Raw genomic sequence first — 21,950 nt, 5'->3', positions numbered from 1 at the left:
GGAAGCAGGCGGTCCAGAGAAGCTGTGGCTGCCCCATCCCTGGAAGTGTTTCAGATCCAGGCTGGACAGGATTTTGAGCTACCTGGTCTATTGGAAAGTGTCCCTGTCTGTGGCGGGACGGTTGGAAGTAGATGATCTTTAAAGGCCTTTCCAACATAATTTCTAAACACATTTCTAAATGAAAAATTACCTTTTTCTGCACCTATGTTAGGTTCTTCAATTTTATCCCTTATTCTGTCTGCTCACCTTTTAAATAATTAAAGTCATCAAGCATTTTGCATAGTGTAGAGGTCTTGAAGTTCCTACAGCTAAAAAAGGTAGCAAAGGCAGAGAAAAGAGATCCCTGCTGATGAACAGTGTAGAATAATCTCAGTGCCAGAGGAACTGATTCTTCGGTCAAATTTATCTACATGTAGCATCTCTGATATCTAATGAAGAGTGTGTTCATACTGTAGTTTAGTCATAACTAATTAAAAAAGGTCACTTAGCCATGAGACACAAATCAGTGGGAAAGAAAGCTTAGCTAGTTTTAATACTGATTATAGCTTTTGATAAGATTGTCATGTAGGAACTGTGATGTTTAGTTGGAGTCAATAAATATCTGTTTATTTCAGTCTTGTAATTTTTTAGTGTGTTCCTATGGAAAAAGATTCTTTTTTTGCTATAATTTATAGTGTCACTATTCAGGCAAATCAATGTGGAATGCATATAGGGAAATGGGAGGAGAAAGCTGTTACTTTCCCAGAGCAAGAATGGTAGAAGTACATGCTGCAGACAGGCCAAAAGCTGATTCTTGTAATCTCGTATCTTCCCACTGAAGAGAAATATAGGTGACAGTGTGGCAGTTCATTGTCAAGAGCTGTTCAGTACAGCCAACTCTCAAATTGTAAGCACAAAATATTAACGGTATTGGGAAAGTGGTAAAACTTCCTTGCTTTGTTTGCCAGGATTTTGAGGAGAATGACTTTTGTAGTGTCCTTAAGAAGCTTTCATCAGGCATCAGACCATTTCAGGGAAAATCCAAATAGTTGGTTGGCTTTGGATAGTGTCTGTGTTGTGCAAACAAAGCATAATTACTGTGATGGATAATTATATTGGAAGATGACTTCAGAAGAATAGGATGGTAGTACTTTGAAAGGCATGACAGTACCAAAAGTTTTTTCTGAGAGTTCAGATCTGTATCCTGCCTTTCCTGCTTTAACATTTTTAGGCTACTGGAATGGGTCGTGAAGTTACTTTCTACTCAGTTCAGGTTTAAGTATAGTCCTGAACACATCTAGAATTCTGTGCTAATATCATCTGTCTAACTGCCTTCATGAATCCACCCTGCCAGTGGGTAAATATGAAAGTTGACCATATTTATAGTGCAAATTTAAGGTGATGTTGGAATCCTCTTAAGATAAAAATAGCTATTAAACCTTTTTTTTTTTTCTGCAGTCTGTCTCTGGAGGATTTTCTATTAACATCACCCTTCAAATAAGGAAGACTGAAAACAGTTTATGTTAGAATTTTGGTGGTTATTGCCCTATTGAAGTGTTTAGAGTTTGGATATGAAAATCAGCTTTTGTGAAAATCATAAAATTAGGCATATGAAAGGTGAGACTTCCAGATAGGACATTTTGAAACATCTATTTTGTAGCTATGCAATAATGTATTCAGAAACAAAGGATTATTTGTACGGGCAAAAGCCAGCATCAGAAATGTTTCTATACACAGTGCTTGGAAATAACCCTTGGAGATAGCATATATTGCTGTGAAAGCATCTTTACAGATTCTCAGACCTCATGTGCAGTAATACGTTGGCAACTTGAATCTATTCAACAGCTGCTTGTTTCAGACCAGTGTTTCATTCTTTTATTGATCTAATTCTTTTTACTAAATATGATTTCAAGAGGTGACCTGCTCTGATAAGGTACACTAATTTTACTTGCTAACACTGCGTACTTAGATTAGAATAAAACTTGAAAACCTTGTAGTCCCAAGGTGATGACAAGTTGCAGTAAAACTTGTTGCAACTATGTTAGCAGTTCAATGTTCTTAGTCCTTAAAGAGAGTAAGCCTCTGATCAGTCTTTCTAAGTTTTTTTTCTGCTATGATCATTCATTACAAATTGTTTCACTTTCTTGCCAGCTGCAACTTTTCAATTATTTCTACTGTTACTTGTTACCTTGCCTTTGCCAATATATAGCACCAGTTCGACTGCCTTACCTTCTTACTAATATATTCTATTTCAGGGAGTTGATACACTTGCTCATTCACCTTTCTGAGGCTCTGCATGAAGCACATCTTAAACTCATACTGGTCATCCCTCCTGCAGTTGCAGCAGGGTGAGTATTTCTATTAAGATGTCAGGTTCCAGGTGAGGAATACTTTCTTGTCTTGTATACAATAAATTCAAAGCTTTGTATATAGCTGTGCAGCTTAAATGAATAAAAAATTACTTTAGTTTGGTCTTCATGCATGTTGCACTGAATAGTCTTACTAACTACATGCATTAATTCATACCTCAAAACTTTTGATGTCAAGATAACTTGCAGAGGGGTTTTCTGATGTGGTGTTAACCCAAAGTGTCTGCTAAGAACTTCCAGGAGAACAAGAGCAGAAGGAATAACGGAGCTTAATGACTTGTTGCCAAGGTGTGAAAAGGGTGCCATAAAAGAACTTTCTGGCTCTCTGGGCACAATTTCAGTTATGAGAGATAACAGTTACTCTTTATGTAAGAAAAACAGAGCTATACGAAGAAATTACATCTATCTATTTATCTATCTATATAATACATATTATAAATATAATTATATCTATCTTTGTATGTACAGAAAATGCATTCAGTAAGAAAATAATGTTTAGAATTGTTAGGGTTTCTGTTATATGTGCAACGATTTGACTCTGATGGAAGTACTGGTTTATGTGCTCTTCTGGCTCAACAGCAGTAGGCAGTTCTTACCTTTCAGTGTTTGTAACAGAGAAATATTTACTTTCTAAGATTGTATTTGTCTAAAAAATTAAAACTCATGTGGAAAATTAGTGTGTAATTTCATTAGATGTGGAAGGGATGTGAATCCTCTAAATTTCTACATTTTTAGGAAAAGATAGTATTTTGTTTTAAGTGATGTATTGTAAAACTGAAAAATCAGTTTTACTTTTTCTCTAGTCTTTCTCTGGAATGAAAAAAAATCATACTCCAGTATTTTGGTATTTCAAGGAGATAATGTCTAGTACTTCAGGGTTTTTTATGATCAGTCAGTGAGTACATCTGTGTAAGAGTGAGCAGATACAACTAAATACAAGGATGGAAGGTGATTCAGTATTCCAGCACAGTGGTGTGACTTCATTATGGAAATGTGGATGATGGCAGTGCTTTACAGCTTTATTAGCAAGAGTTTCACCAGTATCAATGTGTCATTTAGGTAACTTATGGTCATGTTTGGATGGCCTTCCAGGTCAAAAGATGCATGGTATTATTGAACTGCAGTCATAACTACCTGTTGTGTTGTTTTATGGGGAAGTGTTTATGATATACAACAGTGCTACAAAGATATACAAGGAATACATTATGTCTTTCAGCCTTGTTCAACATCTTTATCGGTGACATTGACAGTGGGATTGAGTGCACCCTCAGCAAGTTTGCCGATGACACCAAGTTGTGTGGTTCGGTTGATACACTGGAGGGAAGGAATGCCATTCAGAGGGACCTTGACGCACTTGTGAGGTGGGCTGATGCCAACCCCATGAAGTTTAACCATGACAAGTGCAAGGTCCTACAGCTGAGTCAGAGCAATCCCAGGCACAGCTACAGGTTGGGCAGAGAAGAGATTCAGAGCAGCCCTGCAGAGAAGGACTTGGGGGTGTTGGTCAATGATAAAATGAACATGAGCCAGCAGTGTGTGCTCACAGCCCAGAAAGCCAACCGTATCCTGGGCTGCATCAAAAGGAGCATAACCAGCAGGTCAAAGGAGGTGATCCTGCCCCTCTACTCCACTCCTGTGAGACCTCACTTGGAGTATTGTGGACAGTTCTATTGTCTTCAACATAAAAAGGACATGGAACTTTTTGGAACAAGTCCAGAGGAGGCCACGAGGATGATCATGGGACTGGAGCTCCTCCCGTATGAAGACAGGCTGAGAAAGTTGGGGCTGTTCAGCCTGGAGAAGAGAAGGCTGCGTGGAGACCTCCTAGCAGCCTTCCAGTGTCTGAAGGGGGCCTACAGGGATGCTGGGGAGGGACTCTTCATTAGGGACTGTAGTGACAGGACAAGGGGTAATGGGTTAAAACTTAAACAGGGGAAGTTTGGATTGGATATAAGGAAGAAATTCTTTACTGTGAGGGTGTTGAGGTACTGGAATGGGTTGCCCAGGGAAGCTGAGAATGCTCCATTCCTGGTGGTGTTTAAGGCCAGGTTGGACAGAGCTTTGGGGGACATGGTTTAGTGTGAGGTGTCCCTGCCCATGGCAGGGATGTTGGAACTAGATGAACTTAAGGTCCTTTCCAACTCTTAACTATTCTATGATTCTATGAATATCGCTGTGGGTTCTGATAACTGCAGAATAGGTGGCAGATGAGACACATGCACTAATCGTATGTCATACTTACTCCTTATTCCTCAGTTTTACCTGATGGGATACGTACCTGTTCCTGGTAAGGAATGTATTTTTGGCTTATTTTGACTTACGTTTAGGATTGACTAGCTAATAATGATAACCGGGGAAGACTTGTAATATTTGCATAGTCAGCAATGCACTATTATTTTGCTCCAAGTTTCCTTTTTTCCTTCAAGCTGTTCCATAACCTTATGCCTACAAATGAAAATTTAGTAATGTAAGTCGGTCTTAAGCAGAGAGCCATATTAGGTATTTTTCAGATGAGATATGACAGTGTCATTTTTCTCACCTTGGACTGTATAACAGTGTGGACAGTCTCAAAGCCACTACAGTTTATGACAGTTTAACAGCACAATTTCAGGATGGTGTTGTAAAACCTCCTAAATTTCTTGGAGGCTGTCACAATCTTTCAGTGTACATTCATTTTCATGTTACCAAAAAGGCTGAAAAAATTGAATGCCTGAGTAGGCTTGTAGAACTGTAGCCACAGAAAAGATATTTCTCTGCAATGGTCTCAAGTTTTTGTCAAGTTTTATAGGGAAAGCAAAGCATTTCCGCTTACAGATATATGTGCAGAGCTTAAATGCTGCCTGTTAGAAAGGTTCAGGGACCATGTAGCAGGTGACTAAAATCTGCACATCTGCTGAGTTTTAGTGTCTGTAACTATGAGTTAGCACTGTAACTGTGGTGTCACCTCTTCTGTAGGTTAGTAATGTAACCCTGTCCAAACCAATTTCAGAATACAGGTTGCGTACTTTTTACCATCTTAAGACTGTAAGCTCAGAACAACATCTACCTGTGATGTGCTTCTTCAATAGCTGCATAAAATCTGATTGAAGTTTATTTTCTGTAAAACTTTGTTCTTCAGGATGGTTTTTGTTGGTTTATATTTTTCTCTGTTGCACAGTATAACTGTTTTATGTCCTTAAAATGAAATAGCTAGTTTAATGTAATAATTTCTTTGCTTCCATATGCGGCTGGCCACCACCTGATAGGCAGAGGGAGAAGCAGTGTGTTGAAGAGTATAGTGAAAGCAAACAAAATAAATTCCATGTAAACTGGTAGACAGTCCTGTAAAATATCTGAGTAGAGCCCTTTTCTGTAGGGACTGAAGGTGTCTGACAGCCAAGCTGCATTTTGAGGAGATTCCTTCTTACCACTCCAACCCCTTTGTTTCTACCTCAGTTCTGGTGGTTTTTGCATCATGTTTTGTGAAACACTTTATTCGTAGAGCAGTACTAGTTTCTAGTGCATTATGGCATTAAGAGTGTAGATCCAAGTCTTGGGACAGCACTAGAGTTTTGCTGTTATTTCTTTTCTGTAGGCAGGGTGTGTCTTGTTCCTTTTTCTTCCCTGTGTTCTGTATTTTCCATGTTCTTTCCATTTCAGGAGGCACACCTATAATCCTGAGACAGTTTAGTGCTCTGCTATGCTCCAAATCTTAAAATGTGCTAAAAAGGAATGCTGTGTGTAAATGGGGTTAAGAATTTATTCTTATTTGTTGCTGGAAATAGTTGAGTCTTAAGAAGCCAGATTTCTCTGTCAAGGGAAGATTGGAAGTAATTCAGATTTGCTTCAGAATATAAATGCTTACGAGCTGCTTGTGATGCATGGATGACTTTGCTGGTAGAACTTTTTACTTACAGGGAAGGTCCCAGGAGCTAAACCATGCTATTGGCTATTGCCCTCTGAAATGCTAATGTGGCCCCCAGTAAGCCAAAGTGTTACATGTTTTGTTGTATTAACTCATTGCACCACAGAGCAACAACTGCAATACTTCTTTAAGAATAAAGACATGGAAACTAAGTCCTTAAAAATCTATTCTTGTCTAATGGAATAACCTTCGCAATATTAACAGGATATTAATACTCTCATTTCTTGCAGATTTCTTTGGAAAGTTGTGGGTTGGTATGCCTTTGCAGGTGTGGTGATAACAGATACTTTGAGATTCTTGTGCTTCGGTTATGTCAAAAATAATGAAAAATTACTATGCCTTCTCTTCTGTCATTTATTTCAATCTTTCATGCCCTTTTATGATTTACATTTCAGCTCAATTGATAGTTCCTTTTTAAAACAATTTTCTGATGCTATTAATTGTAGTCTATTACAGATAAAGCAAAGGAGAACACTTTAAAACATTTTTCTAAAATGCTTTATCACTTCATCACACAGATGCTTTTTAAAATGCTAATGCATGCTCTGGCAGAATTTAAGTAATTGCTGTAAACAGTGTTCACATTAAAGTACATTTACTCCTTTTGCTTGTAGGGAGAAAGTGGAGGTACAAACCTTAAGATTCCTTTTCATTGTGCTGCCTATTGATATTCCTTGATTCCGTCTCATAGCCAGAAGGACCTGCCTCTGTTTTGTTTATGTACAGTCACATAGGGTTTTACAAACTAATTTTTCTAAATCCCAAATTAAGAGTTAAAATCACTATAAGCCCTCCGGATTCATAAACATATTTTGCCTTAAGCAGAATTTGCTTTGTTATGGCAGCTGTATTTTTCAGGACTATTTTGCAGTTGAACACCACATCGATGTTTGGACCTGTGTTGTCATTGCCCCTCCTGCTGCTGTCCTTTTTATTGACAGGATAGTAGATTCGTAGCTCCAAAACCTTTCTGAACTGGGATCTAGAGATGCCCTGTCACAGCTGGGAAGAGCTGGCTATCTACAGAGCAATTTTTAATCTGAAATGTGTTATATGCCTCTCCCTAAATGGCCTTTTTTCTAGAGTAGTAGTGAATTATTCCTGTTTTCTAGCTGTGGGAGAATAACACCTGTAATCTATATGAAAGAATCCCAATGTCTCATTCCTCTAAACCAATTATTTTGTTTTTTTATGCATTCCTAAAGTTTCTGGGATTTATTCATAAACCTTTATTGCCTAGGAGAATGCATTAGTCACATTCTTTTCAGTTAATTCTATTATATATGCCACCTGTCTGTCTTGCATTTATGTCTTCGTATTGCGTTAAGTAGAAAAAACATTTGCACTTTCTGAGTAAGCAGGTAGCTACAGAAGCTACAGAAACATCCTAGAATGTTCATAATATCCATGTATGCTTTAGAGCTTAAAAGTACGTTTGATTTAATGGTATCAGTAAGCAAAATCTTGACATTTTTTGCCTTACTTGACTTTTTAGATAGTAAGAATATTCTTGATTTATAGGATAACAAGGCTTCAACTGGAAAGTGCTTCCTATTGTGCATTACGTATCTCATGTCTTGAAACTCACTTTGTGTTTCAACACTTAGACATGGCTGAAAGTGTGCTTTAATGAGTCTTATGTTCTTTATTTGTTGGAATCACTGTGCACTGTTAATCAAAAATACAGAAAAAGGCATGGAAATAAGTACCATCAAGAATCAATATTTTACAGTTCAGCAGCTGATAGACTGATAAAGGAGACATGAGCTGTATGGGTAGTACCCTAACCAGCTGGGATGCTAGGAGGTGAAACATTGCTCCTTTCGTGTTCTACCCTGATTAAAACTTAGGGCATAGTTAAATATAAGCAGTTTATTTAGGAATTTGTAATTTAGACTCCTTTGATATGCATTAAGATCAAAGCAATTTAACAGCAAATGCTGTCTGAAAGAAGATGCTTTTAAGAGCTAAAAATATTGGCTTGCTTAACAAAAAACAGACTGAAAATGCAGCATTGTACATGAGATCAAGTGCAAGATTGAGATGGTTATTATTTCCAACTACCTGGTGTCCAGGAACTGTGTGATTTCCCTGCAAACATTAAGTTATCTGCAAGACAGAGGAGCAACAGGAGCCAAAGCTATGATCTAGAAGGTGTGTGTATTTTACTGTGACTGTATTTTGGAATGGGAGACTTGTGGTTGCATATGTTTGAAGAGAGGTGCTAGAATTGCTGGGTTATGTAAATGATTGTTAGAGCAGATGGTTCCTTCAGGTTTCCTAAAGACTTCCACCCTGTCTTTCAACACATCGTCTCAAAATGTTAGAGCATTGCTGCTTTTAACATACATGGATATGGATGTATGTATAAACTACATAAGTACTATTCCTAAAATGGCAGTGTGTAGCTGGGCATATTCTGCCTATTGGCAATGGTGGGTAGCTGCATTTGCACTGACTAATCCTGGGCTTGACTAAATTCCTGGCTTAATATGTGGCCTTTAGTGATTACTGCAGAAATTATGCTGGTGTGGATGTATTTATACTGATACCACAAACCTCTTTCTGAATAGAATATCTGTGCTGCAGTGAAATACCTTTAGACTAAATATTCTGTTGAGAGAAATCTTGAAAATAAAAAAGGCAAATGGAGCTTCAAATTTGTTGCACTTGTTTTGTTAAGTCTCTGAATCACAAGGATTGACTATTTTATTTGTATCTCTATACATATGTGCTTTAGAGTATGTCGGGGACACTTTCTCAAAGTGAGGTTTTGAATTTGAAGAGTGAAGAGTAACTCATTCCTATCTGCAAGTAAATTGAATTTAACCTGACAATCATTACATATTTTGTCCAGTTTCAACAGACATTTTATCCATGGTGCTTCCCAGTTACTGTGAAGAAAACAATGAGTAAAGAAAACTCTTAAGTTTATTTAGATGAGCTATCATCAAAAAGAGCATCTGTAATGCTCCTGTTTCCTGCTGTCCTGTCTCTGTTCAGGAAACCCTGCTGTGCACCAAGCTAGAGTGCCCTGCTATGGATTTTGCCAGGACCAGAGCTGCTCGGCTCAGCAACGATGTTTATTTGGCAAAGAATGAGGAAAAGACTGAAGTACTTAATGCCTTCTTTGCCTCGGTCTTTAATAATAAGACCATTTTTTCTCGGGATACCCAGCCCTCTGAGCTGGGAGACAGCGGCAGGGAGCAGAGTGGGGCCCCCATCTGAGAGGAAATAGTGACCTGCCATACCACCTAGACACACACCAGCCTATGGAGCCAGATGGGACCTACCCAAGAGTACTGAAGGATCTGGCAGAAGCACTCACAAAGCCACTTTCAGTCATTTTCAACACTCCTGACTAATCAGTTGACTGGAAGTTAGTGAATGTAATGCCCATCTACAAAAAGGGCTGGAAGGAGGATCTGGGGAACTACAGGCTGGAACTGAGGGTCTGACCTCCCCTGTCATGGAAAATTATGGAGTGCCATAGTGAGTGCCATCACTGGCAGGACAGCCAGGTAATGAGGCCCCCAGTCAGCATGGATTTATGAAAGGTAGGTCCTGCTTGACTAACCAGATCTCTATGACAAGGTGGACCACTTAGTGGATGAGGGAAAGGCTCTGGCTGTTGTTTACTTGGACTTCAGTAAAGCCTTTGGCACCATTTCCTTAGCATTCTCCTGGAGAAACTGGCTGCTCATGGCTTGGACAGGTGTACTCTTTGCTGGGTAAAAAACTGGCTGGATGGCTGAGCCCAAAGTGTGGTGCTAAATGGAGCTAAATCCAGCTGGCAGCCAGTCACAAGGCTCAGTGTTGGGGTCAGTTCTGTTTAATAATCTGGATGAGGGGATCAAGTGCACCCTCAGTCAGTTTGCAGATGACACGAAGTTGCGTGGGAGTGTTGATCTACTGGAGGGTAGAAAGGTTTTACAGAGGAATCTGGACAGGCTGGATCGATGGGCTGAGGTCAATTGTAGAAGACTCAACAAGGCTCTGTGCTGGGCCCTGCACTTTTGTCACAACCACCCTGTGCAACACTGCAGGCCTGGTGAAGACTGGCTGGAAAGCTGCCAGATTGAAAAGGCCATGGGGGTGTTGGTTGACAGTCACTTGAACATGAGCTAGCAGCTTGCCCAGGTGGCCAAAGCATAGCATCCTGGCCTGTATGAGAAATATCATGGCCAGCAGGGCCAGGCATGTGATCATCCCCCTGGACTGGGCACTGATGAAGCCACACCTTGAATACTGTGTTAAGTTTTGGACCCCTCACTACAAGACAGACATTGAGGTGGTGGAGTATGTCCAAACAAGAGCAATGAAGCTGGTGAAGGGTCTGGAGAACAAGTGTTAGGAGGAGCAGCTGAGGGAATTGTGATTGTTTGGTCTGGAGAAAAGGAGGCTTGAGGGAGATTTTATCCTTCTCTGCAACTACCTGAGATTCTAGTGAGATGGCTGTTGGTCTATTCTCCCAAGTACCAAGCAATAGGACAAGCGGAAATAGCCGCAAGTTGTGCCACAAGAGATTTAGATTGGATATTAGGAAAAATTTCTTCACTGAAAGCATTGTCAAGCATTGGAACAGGCTGCCCAGGTAAGTGGTTGAGTCACCATCTCTGGAGGTATTTTGTGGTGGGTTTGGCAGTGTTATGTTTATGGTTGGACTTACTGATGTTCAAGTCCTTTTTTCCAGCCTACGTGATTCTGTGAAGTATCATGACTCATCTGACATGCCATTGAGAACTTTTTTGGGGTTGTCTCTAAGATCACATTTAAGATGCTAAGAGCTTGTTTTATCATACCCTGAATATATGATGAAATTACAAAAAGTACTGGTTGTTGTATTAGTTACCAGTTTTAAAATTACAGATGAAAAACCTGTTGAAGTAGTGGTTGCTGCATTCCTAGGGGAAAAAAAAATTGGTTAAAACCACCAAAATGTTAGAGTTTTGTATGTATAAATCACAATCAATATGCATGGAAAACAGTTTTAAAACAGATTGTTTCAACTGTTGTTTAACAGGCCCCAGGTAATGCAAGGCAGCTTTGTACTTCAGTAATGTTAATCAGGTCTAGCATGATAGTACTAGATGTGTATCAGGCCTTGATCCTTGGTTTAGGTAATAGTATGCAAAAGAGTTGCTGATCTTCATATGTCTTAGTAACATGCTTACCAGTACAAAACAGAGGTCATTAAGCAGTATGTTTTCATTTCACCTTACAGGACATGGTGTTTTGGTATTATTAGCAAGAGTAAAGCACATTGTAAGTAACTCATTGGCACTATCACTGTCCTCATGAAGTTCTTGAAAGTAATCCTGTTACATATTGTTTAGCTAGAATAATTTTATTTTTCCTGCCCATTTTTTGATAGTATCTATCAAAGCAGTATTTAAATGAAGAACAAGCACAGTAGGTTTTTTTATCCTTCTTGATAAAATGCACTTAACCTCGGTGTTTCACATCTGCTAGAATAGGACTGTCAAGCAGTAGTGGAAATATGAAGTGTGGTTCCTCATCTGTAAAACAAAAGCTCTCAGTATGAATTTGATGTAAGTGCCAGCTTTAATAAAATAGTCCACGCTGCAGATGTGCAACTGTTGCACTAGAATGATGTTTCAGGTGGGACACATAAGCAAATCTTGTATGTAATAAATAAACCCAAGCCTGTCAGTGTTCTAGTATGGGTCATGTTTTTTAGACCTTGAATTTTCTCTGGACTCTCTTTAAATTTCTCAATTGTCTTTATTAGATGGTTCCCCAAACCACATATTTTAAGCCATGGCCCTTAGATTTTCCAGGAAGAAATATGTGTTCATACAGTATAGAGTGGAATGTATAGAACATCACAAATCAACTGTGTTGCACATACCTAGCAAGTTTAGTATATTTTGGATACATTGGACCTGTTGTATATGCACTATAAAAATCAATTTTTGCTGGTCCTTTGTAAGATCAGGGCCAAAGAAGTGGTAAGGGAATAGATTTCATATGGAAGTGACCTAAAGCATTTTCCTAAAACAGTAAGGCTGTTCACTTATTTTTAAGCCCATAGAAGATATCAGATTGGTAGGCAAAATTTAACAGGAGGTGATCAGATCTTGAAGTTATTCCAGAAATTAATAATAAAATTAAATTTTATAAAATAAAATAAAATATTTATATTTATAAAATAAAATAAAAATAAAATTAAATTAAAAATAAAAAATGAAGGAAAAGTAAAACATGGAAATGCGTGGAAACTTTCTGGGCAGACCTGTGTTGGAAGGGTGTCAGGCAATTTCAAAATACCAGAGCGAGAGTCTTTTGAGGTGTGGGAAAAGAGACACTTTTCATTTTGAGATGATTGGCAGAGAGCCTCGAATGTGACAAAAGGTAATTACTCTGTTCTCACTGTTAGGCAGGACTCGTAGAAAATTGAGTCTGGGCGACTATATTTATAGGAGGATGCAGAAATATTAGAGTGTTCAGAAGAAAACAGAAAAATGACAAGTATATATAATGTCTCCTTTGATGAAAGTTTGAAGAACTGTATTTAGTATAGTAAAGAGAGGAAACAGTTGTCAGGAGACATAATCTTCAAATGCGTCCACTTGGGCTGTATAAGTGACTGTGATATACTGGTCTTTACATCAGCTCAGAATGAAAGGATAAAAGTACTCTTGGTTCATGATAAAGAGTTTGTAGGTTGAACACTAGAAAAATAATAATGTCAGAAGGCAAAATGCTGTAGAAACACAGAAGAAAATTTTGGCATCTTCATATGCATTTTGAGCTTGATGATACCTATCTGGGTAGCAGGTGATGCACAGCTCTGCAAGGAGGAAAGAGCATTACCTTTAATTTCTTTCAGCAGAAAAGTGGAAGGAAAGCAGAGCTGAGCTAATGGGAAAAAGAAGAGTACACTCTGTTGTGAAACTTTTCTTCCATTGTCCTGAGAACAACTCAAACATTTGCAAATACACGTCCTGCCTGTTTTTGAGCTGTGGACAGTGCCTTGTACAGGGCATACACCTTATCCATTCTCAGCTAAGTGAAGTTATATGCCAACTATTATTTTGAACTGCTTCTTCTTGCTCTGGCTGATCTCTTGTTTGCTTGGAGAGAAAAAGGAATTGAAAATCACAAATGTAAGCACTTATATTTCGAACAGTCTGCATTCTTAAGATCCGGTAAATTATTTGGGTTATGTTGAAGGTAAGTGTTCTTGACACTACATATTTTTAAAAGCAATGAGAAGTTTCTGGGAGAGGATATTTTTGGTTTACATATGCATTATGAGACAAGGGACTTTGAGAAAAACTGAAAATATCTCAAGCCATTACTGTATTGCTGGTTTTAGAGTAGGCAGACTATAAAGCCTTGACAATGTTTTACTCTGATTCAGCAACTTTCCGCTTTTCAGCCTCAAAGTGGTTTTGATTTATGCCATTAAAGATAATGCATTTTATATTCAAATGGCACTTAGTACTATTTTAAAAATTGCCATTATATTATTCTCATTGTTCTAGAATCTGGACCTGTTGACATTCCTGAACAAGGTCAGGAGCAAGGTTCTGTACTGGTTTTACTTTAGTTTTGTAATAGTGGGAGCAGAGGGTAGACAAGACTAATTCTGAATTCCTGCGTTTTTGTCATGAACAGGCTAGCTATCTTATTTGATAGCTTTAAAACTGCATTCTTCATTCATTGAACAGTAAGGATTGCTGTGGTGAGGTGTGAATAAATGGAGTTAACCTAGCTTTTAGGAAATTACTGGGGGGGAAGAGGCAGTTAAAACATATTCCAATTACACATTCGTGTCATGTTGGTTAGGCAGAATTATTCCAATATTGTAAACAATCTGGACAAATATTTAGTCTTTTTCTAAAAACATTTAGGTGAAGTCCTTCTAGAACTTTATGGGAGCTATAAAGGTTAAAATATACTTTATTTGTGAAGTAACAAATCATGTTTCCAAGAAAACAAGATGCTATGTTGTTGAAAACAGTTTGTTTCATAGAATCACAAAGTGGTTTGGGTTGGACGGGACCTTAAAGACCATCTTGCCCTGGGAATGGACACCTTCCACTAGACCAGGTTGCTCAAAGCCCCATCCAGCCTGGCCTGGAACACTTCCAGGGATGGGGCATTCACAGCTTCTCTGGGGTCCCTGTACCAGTATCTCACCAACCTTTTAGTAGAGTAGAAAGTGAAAACTTTTCTGTAGAAATTGGGAAACTTTTTCTAGTGTCTCTGCTATTTATGAAGATATTTTTATGTAACAGGTTTCTCCTCCTTTAGACCACTAGTTGATTGTTCAGAATAAGTGGATGTTTCTTTGTGGTTTTCATCTGTTCTGAGAATCAGCTGCCTTTTAGACCTTACTATAGTTTTTTTTATATAAAATACAAATATAAATTAATACAATAATATAATTATAATAGTAAACCATAATACTATATATTATAATAATAAACTAATATAATGTATAAATATAAATTTAATATGTAAACCTATATATTATATACCTATATTTATATTAGACCTTACTATACTTAGACCCTACTATAAGTTTTATTGAACAAGATTCAGCTTTGTATTTGGGGGAATCCTAGAATTGTTCTGTATGCTGTCAGCAAGGTATGTAACAATGGATTTGGAGGACAGAAACACCCAGCATTTTGAAGTGATCTATCTTCTTAAAATGTTCTTGCTGAAGTTTTAAAGTTATTACTACCTTTGTTATGCTAAACTTAGTATAATCTCTGAAGATAAATACAAGAAGGAAATGCTCAAAACAACATATATTTGCTTTCTGCAATTTAGAAGAAAGCCAGACAACTGAATTAAGTCAGTTGTTAAGCAGCTGGAACCAAAAATGGCTGAAAACCAGTATTTTCAGTTTGTGCAAAAACAGCCTGCAAACCAGAAGTTTTGATTCTCAGGTTCTTCAGCTTACTCCACTGTAATGCTGTTTTAATACCTGTTCGTTGTTCAGGAAGTTTGCAAAATACTTCTCTGGCATGCAGCACTCTTGCTCACAAGTTGTTCCTGGCTTGTGAAATGTCCAGTTAAATATGTAGTTGAGCATGGCTTTTGTTTTTCACTTTTGTAGATTCTGAGCTTGGAAAAGAGCATAATAAAGCTACTACAGTCTTGGCAGATAATCCATATCAAATTTGTCTGTCTTTGTTGGCTTCTTGAAATGCACAGCAGTAGAGTACAGCTGCTTTCATTTGAAAGCTGCAGGAATCCAGACCATTGTTCTCTCTTCAAATATTTGAACATAATCCATGCCCCTTATTCAAAATACAGCAAGCATCCCTAACTTCAGATATTCATACTTGTATATGTAAGAGTAAAAAAATAAATCTACAGCCTCTCTCCACATTAAAGCTTCTGTAGGTATGTGCTGTCAGTATTTTCTACCTCTAAACTAGGCTTCTTCAAAATTAAGATTTTAGCTACTCAGTTTATTCTTGTGGCAAAAACATTGAGGTTGTGAAGAACTGTCTTAAAGTAGCTTCATCTTCTTCTTTCCAGAGCTCTCAAGTGAGCTGTCTAGGGTAGCTGGCTGGCACAAAAGTTTTTATTGTGTATTAGAGAACCTCTAAAATATGTGTGACTTGGATCACAACGTGCAGCTTGAGATACAAGTTTATATTGAGAGGAGCAGAAAACTGGGTAGGAAATGACTGCTGACTACTTCTGAGTAACATTTATTAGAGAAAGTTTTATAACCTCTTCAAATTGCACTAATCTTATTGAATAATAGTCATGCTGTTGGGCTCATGGGTTTTGTTTCTTTCCTGTATAAACGCTTAAAGTGTAGGTCTGTCAGTCACATCTCTCTTTAAACTGAATTCTGTTAGCTTCAGTAAATGTGACTTTAAATTATTTCTGTTTCTTTTCCAAATGACTTCCCTGTTTTTGCTGCTGCTTCGTGGGCTGCCAGCTCGGTACAACAAGACTGAGTGCAGCCATGAGAAAAGTTCCGTGTACTTTTTGTAGATTCAGAAAGGACTTGTGAAGAACAAATTTATGCCTTGCTATATAAAATTAATGCAGCCAAGGTCTGACTGTACGTATATGTGCTGAATCAGGTGTGCACGCATCAGTTTTTGAATTCTCATTAGGGAAAGTCATTAGAATAATCTATTGGTCAACTAATGACATCCAAAGAGAAGGAGTGGTATGTATTCCTCACTGTGGCATTTGTAGCTCTACCAATTCTGAGCCAGCTGCTATAGAGCAATTACTGTGTAAGTTTCGGGGGAGGGGGCGAGTCCATTTTAATCTTCACAGGGAGGAATTAAGCCTACATTTGGTAGGTTATGGAGTTTTTAAATGAGGATCATATGCTCCAGGGTACAAGCTTGTTTTGTGTGATGTTCTGCTATTGGAGCATGATTTGCCTGGGCATTAAGCCCTGGCATGAAAGACGCTAGAATAGCTTGGAAATTAGGATAACAAAATGGTGACACAATGGATGTTCATCTATGCAGAGTCTTACTTAAATGATTCCCCTATAGAAGATGAAGCAACATAAAGGAACCAGGCATTAAAGAGAGCAGTTAACCTCTCAAAAATGGAAACTTCAAATACAATGACAAGTTATTGAAAGAAACTTTTCCTTCCTTGGTATTCAGATTGTCTGGTTTTGTCAGGTGAATTTCTGATATTTGCTTAACAGTTTCAGATAGAAATTCATAAGTTACTTGAAAAATACAGTGTAACTGTCCTCAGCTCTGAGGACAGCAGTTTTCAGACTTATCTGTCCCTAGGTGTCTGCTGGGATTTCATACTTTCTTTTCAGGACATACCATTTTTGGTGTGTTTCTCCTTCTTGACTTCTGTTACTGGTTTAAACTAGATGGGCCATGGGTAGTTAATTTGGCTTCATGAAATCTGTGTAGGCTATTCCATGACAAGAACAGATCCCGTGTTTCTTCCTATTTGGAGAGCAAGTACTGCAAAGGCAACAGCTGGGATGGAATATGTATATTGAGGAAGAGTGCCCACCCTCAATGCTTTGCAAAAATTTCATTTGGTACATAAATACTATTTTGATTCCTGATGAAAATACAGCAAGTTTTTACTTGTCAGTCTGTTATCATTTTCAGCCCCCTAGTGATATGGAGTACATTGTGTGAAGTAACCACTCCCAGCTCTTTTGTATTGTGAATCTGTAGCAGTCAGTTACAATTCCCTTGCTTGTCAGGCTGGCTGGGTTTTGTCACTGTTTTCTAAATGCCTATCATATTCTGATAATTTTGTAAAGAGATTCTTGCCATTAAGAAAACCTGAATGTGTTCAGTAATGCTAATAAAATCAGCTGGGTTTGTGTTTTTAGGGTGCATTTGGTAGAGATATTTTTTTCATTTTAAATTGTGATCTTTTCTGTGGAAAACTAACAGATTGCCATTGTGCTCTTTGAAGGCATCTAAATTTTACCATTCTTATCATGAAATCAATGCAGCAGCAAAAGACAAGTGAAAAAGTAGGGTTGCAGGGTTTTATTTCTGAATTTAAATGACTATTCTGAATAGTAGGTGGTGCTTCTAATAATATTGGAAGGTTCATTATCCTAATGCAAAATAAACTATAACAGTGCGTCTTTTGATAGCAGTTTGTCTAACAAACTCTTAAAATCTACCAATGAATGAATGAATGTTATATATATATAACAATGTATAGCCCAGGCTTGCTACAGAAATTGTCTTGGCTACATTCAGGCTGTTCCAACTCATTAGGAATGAACTGCTAAATTGTCATGTTTTCATTAACGTTCCCCTTTTTTCATTTGCTCATTCCCTCATAATTTTTATCTCTTGGGATGATGTTTCTCTGACTTACTAACAATAAGGTAGTCTTTCATATTATATGATCAAAATGTAATTTGGAGATGTTAAGAAGATAAGGGTTAGTTGAGAGGGGAAGGATCCTCCTGCTTTTGTCTTTGTCTTCATCTGTTTAGTGTGTGAAACTGGGAGAGTGTTCTAAGAGTAGAACCAGATGAAAAACCACAACAGAAAGAGTGTATGTGAGAAGTAATGATTGTCTTTCTGTTTGATTTCCAGTTGCCTTTCAGTTTGATTTTTATTTCTATTATAAGAGGCATGTGATTTTCATAGTGATGGCTTAATAAAAATAAAATTACACTAACCTGGAATTTTTGGTTTTGGTTTTGCAGTGTACAGTCCCTACTTTATGGATCTGGGTTTGTAGGCCACAAAATCAGATACTGTGTGTCCTGGGTTCAGCAGTAGCAGTCATTTTTCTCTTTCTCACTAGCTGGTGCGCAGTACTGTGTTTTCGACTTTCAGCCTGGAAACAGTGCTGATAACACCGATGTTTTTAGTTGCTACTCAGTAATGTTTACTCTGACCAAGGACTTTCTGAGTCTCATGCTCTGCCAGGGAGGAGGGGAAGCCGGGAGGAAGCAAAGACAGGACACCTGACCCAAACTAACCAAAGAGGTATTCCATACCACAGCATGCCATTCCCACTATATAAATTGGGGGCAGTTACCCGAAAGGGTTAGATCACTGCTTGGGTCAGGCTGGGTATCGTTCGGTCAGTGGTGAGTGACTGTATTCTCTTTCCTTGTTATTTCCCTTATCATTAGTATTATTGGTGGTAGCAGCAGTGGTTTGTGTTGTACTTTATTTACTGAACTGTTCTTATCTCAACCCATGGGGTTGCATTCTTTCAATTCTCCTACCCATCGCTCTGGGAGCTGGGAGGAGGAAGGGGCAGGGAGTGAGCAAGTGGCTGTGTGGCTAAGTTGCCGACTGGGCTTAAACCACGACACTGTGTTTAAACTCTGATTTAACTGAGATTTGGATAATATAATTGCATCCAGTTCTTCAGCTCTTGCAACTTGTTGTCCTTACAAAGGAAATGGGAAAAAAGAATGCTGTATTAGAAATGCTTGTGAATGTCTTTGAACACTAAGCATCCATATTTTTTAAAATGCTTAATGAGTAATATGCATTTCTGCAAAAGCCTTGATATGTTGTTGTCTGCAAGGATATGCTCACTGAGGGAGAGAGGTCAGACACAGAGATCATGCTGTGCTTTGTAAAATCTCTAGTCTGCTGCATGGAATTCAGCCCCTCACTATGTATGATACTTATTTTCATCTCTCTGAGAATTTTTGTTTTGGTTAGTTGTTTGATATGGTCACATTCTTTTTTTTAAACAGCAGGGATTAAATCTGTAATTATTGTTCATGGCTTTGAACAGCAGTCTTGTGTCAACGTCCTGTTGACTTGCCTGCTTCTTCCAATACTGTTGTAGACAGGTCTTACTGCTTTACTTTTAGCATAATTCCTGAGGTAACAAGCTGTCTGTAAGGTTTATCTTTTATGTTCTTCATCTCTCTGTAAAAGCTTTTTTAGCACTTCACCAGTTTCAAACAAATGGACATAGGCATAGAGTTTTAATAGTCAGGTCCTTGCTACTTGATGAAAATAGGCAGCTGGACAGATGAAGATGACCCATCTTTTTTTTCCCCAAGATCCAGCAGTGAGCAGGACTTGTGACTGGAACATATGTAAGACTCCAGAGAATCTAGTTGCAAAACATCCATTGGAACCAGGATCCACATAGAGCTGTTTTTCTGAATACTGGTAGTGGAGCATTAGTTCAGTCAGCTGTCATCCTTACAGCGTTTTTGAGAACATAAAAAGAGGTAGTGTAGCTACAAAACTGCCAAGAGGATTTTTCCTGGAAAGAAAATGGTTTCAGATCTAGTTTGTTTATGCATTTGGCTACTTCATTATCAATTCCTATAACTGTGGGATGTATAGGGTAGAGATTTTAGTTTTTTCTTGTGTTTGCTGTAGAACAGACTGCGTGCAGGAAAAAACACTGAATTCTTATTCAGTGATTGTGCTTTAACTGAATTCACTGGTCTGTGTTCAAAAAATGCAATAGCATTATACTTTAATGCTCCTTACTGGAAGGAGCTATGAAAACCAATAATATATGACGGTGAAAAGATGGGAGAAAGGAAGATTTACAAATAGTTGCTTTACAGCAAAAATGGAGAATTATACACCACAAGAAAATTAGGTCATTACCAAGAAGATGACTTCCGAAATAGATATATACAGGAAACAGAAATTCAATCAGTTTTCCATTATGAAGGACTGTTAAACAATGAAGATACAGAAAATTTCTCTTTTATAAGGTAAGGAGAGTGTGAGATAACTGAACAAGAATGCAGTTCAAACTGACAGGGAGTAGAAGTCAGTTACAAGACTTTTTTTTTTTTTATTTCATTTTGAGTGCAATCATAGTGAGACAAGAAGTAATTGAGAATGTAGATTCATGCAGCTTGCATGCTTAAAGTGTTTTTTCCAGTCTTTCTGTATGAAAGACTACAAAGTCAAAACCTTACAGGAATACTTACCAGTAAATCACTAATGAGAATTTTGATACATATGACCACATACTATTTGGAAGATTCAGGTAATAGATATTCTAGGATACAAAGCAAACTCCTCTGCAGTTATTTTAGATGTGAAAGAATAGAATGGTAGAAAGGGACTGTGCAACTCTAATCTTTGTAGGAAGATACTAATACTGGGCTGGATAAACAAGGCTTCAGCAGGAAAGTTTGTATTTTATCCAAGAAAAAGCATTTCTTGAAAGCATGTGGTGGAAACTTCATCCAGGAAATGGTTAGGTCTAAAACAAAAGTGCTGATGGGTCTCAGAGACAGATGTGTTCTGTAAAAAAAAAAAAAAAAAAAAAATCAAAAAAGGGACTGTCACTTATTGGAAATATTTCTGTATCTTAAACATTATGCTAAGAAAGTAGACTGCTTTTTTTTTTTTTTTTACATCAGTAACACAGAGGTTCCCTACAAAGAGACAGGAAAGATAGAATCATAGAATAGTTAGGGTTGGAAAGGACCTTAAGATCATCCAGTTCCAACCCCCCTGCCATAGGCAGGGACACCTCACACTAAACCATATCACCCAAGACTTTGTCCAACCTGGCCTTGAACACTGCCAGGGATGGAGCATTCACAACTTCCTTGGACAACTCATTCCAGTGCCTCACCACCCTCACAGTAAAGAATTTCTTCCTTATATCCAATCTAAACTCCCTTGTTTAAGTTTTAATCTGTTACCCCTTGTCTTATCACTACAGTCCCTAATGAAGAGTCCCTCCACAGCATCCTTATAAGGCTCCTTCAGATACTGGAAGGATACTATGAGGTCTCCACGCAGCCTTCTCTTCTCCAGGCTGAACAGCCCCAACTTTCTCAGCCTGTCTTCATGTGGAAGCTGCTCCAGCCCCCTCATCATCCTCATGGCCCTCCTCTGGACTTGTTCCAACAGCTTCGTGTCCTTTTTATGTTGAGAGCACCAGAACTCCACACAATACTCCAAGTGAGGTCTCATGAGAGCAGAGTAGAGGGGCAGGATCACTTCCTTCGACCTGCTGGTCATGCACCTTTCGATGCAGCCCAGGATACGGTTGGCTTTCTGGGCTGTAAGTGCACACTGCTGGCTCATGTTCATTTTCTCATTGACCAACACCCCCAAGTCCTTCTCTGCAGGTCTGCTGTGAATCTCTTCTCTACCCAGCCTGTAGCTGTGCCTGGGATTGCTCCGACCCAGGTGTAGGACCTTGCACTTGTCATGGTTAAACCTCATGAGGTTGGCATCAACCCACCTTCTGTAGTCCCATCATAGAAG

The 21,950-nt window shown here is 38.3% G+C and overlaps 1 protein-coding gene across 1 annotated transcript in view; it reads left to right on the top strand.

The window, feature by feature from the left end:
* CHID1 (chitinase domain containing 1) overlaps positions 1 to 21,950 on the top strand; it is a 120,282-nt gene that overhangs the window by 17,863 nt on the left and 80,469 nt on the right. The window contains exon 8 of the mRNA XM_034062625.1: positions 2,239 to 2,327. Coding sequence (XP_033918516.1) covers positions 2,239 to 2,327 — 89 coding nt within the window. The remainder of the gene's footprint in view (positions 1 to 2,238; positions 2,328 to 21,950) is intronic.

This window comes from Melopsittacus undulatus, chromosome 4 (assembly GCF_012275295.1).
Source record: "Melopsittacus undulatus isolate bMelUnd1 chromosome 4, bMelUnd1.mat.Z, whole genome shotgun sequence".
In the NCBI taxonomy this organism is placed as follows: Eukaryota; Metazoa; Chordata; class Aves; order Psittaciformes; family Psittaculidae; genus Melopsittacus; species Melopsittacus undulatus.
The sequence above is the reverse complement of the archived record's forward strand: the minus strand, read 5'-3'. Positions and strand labels throughout refer to the sequence as shown.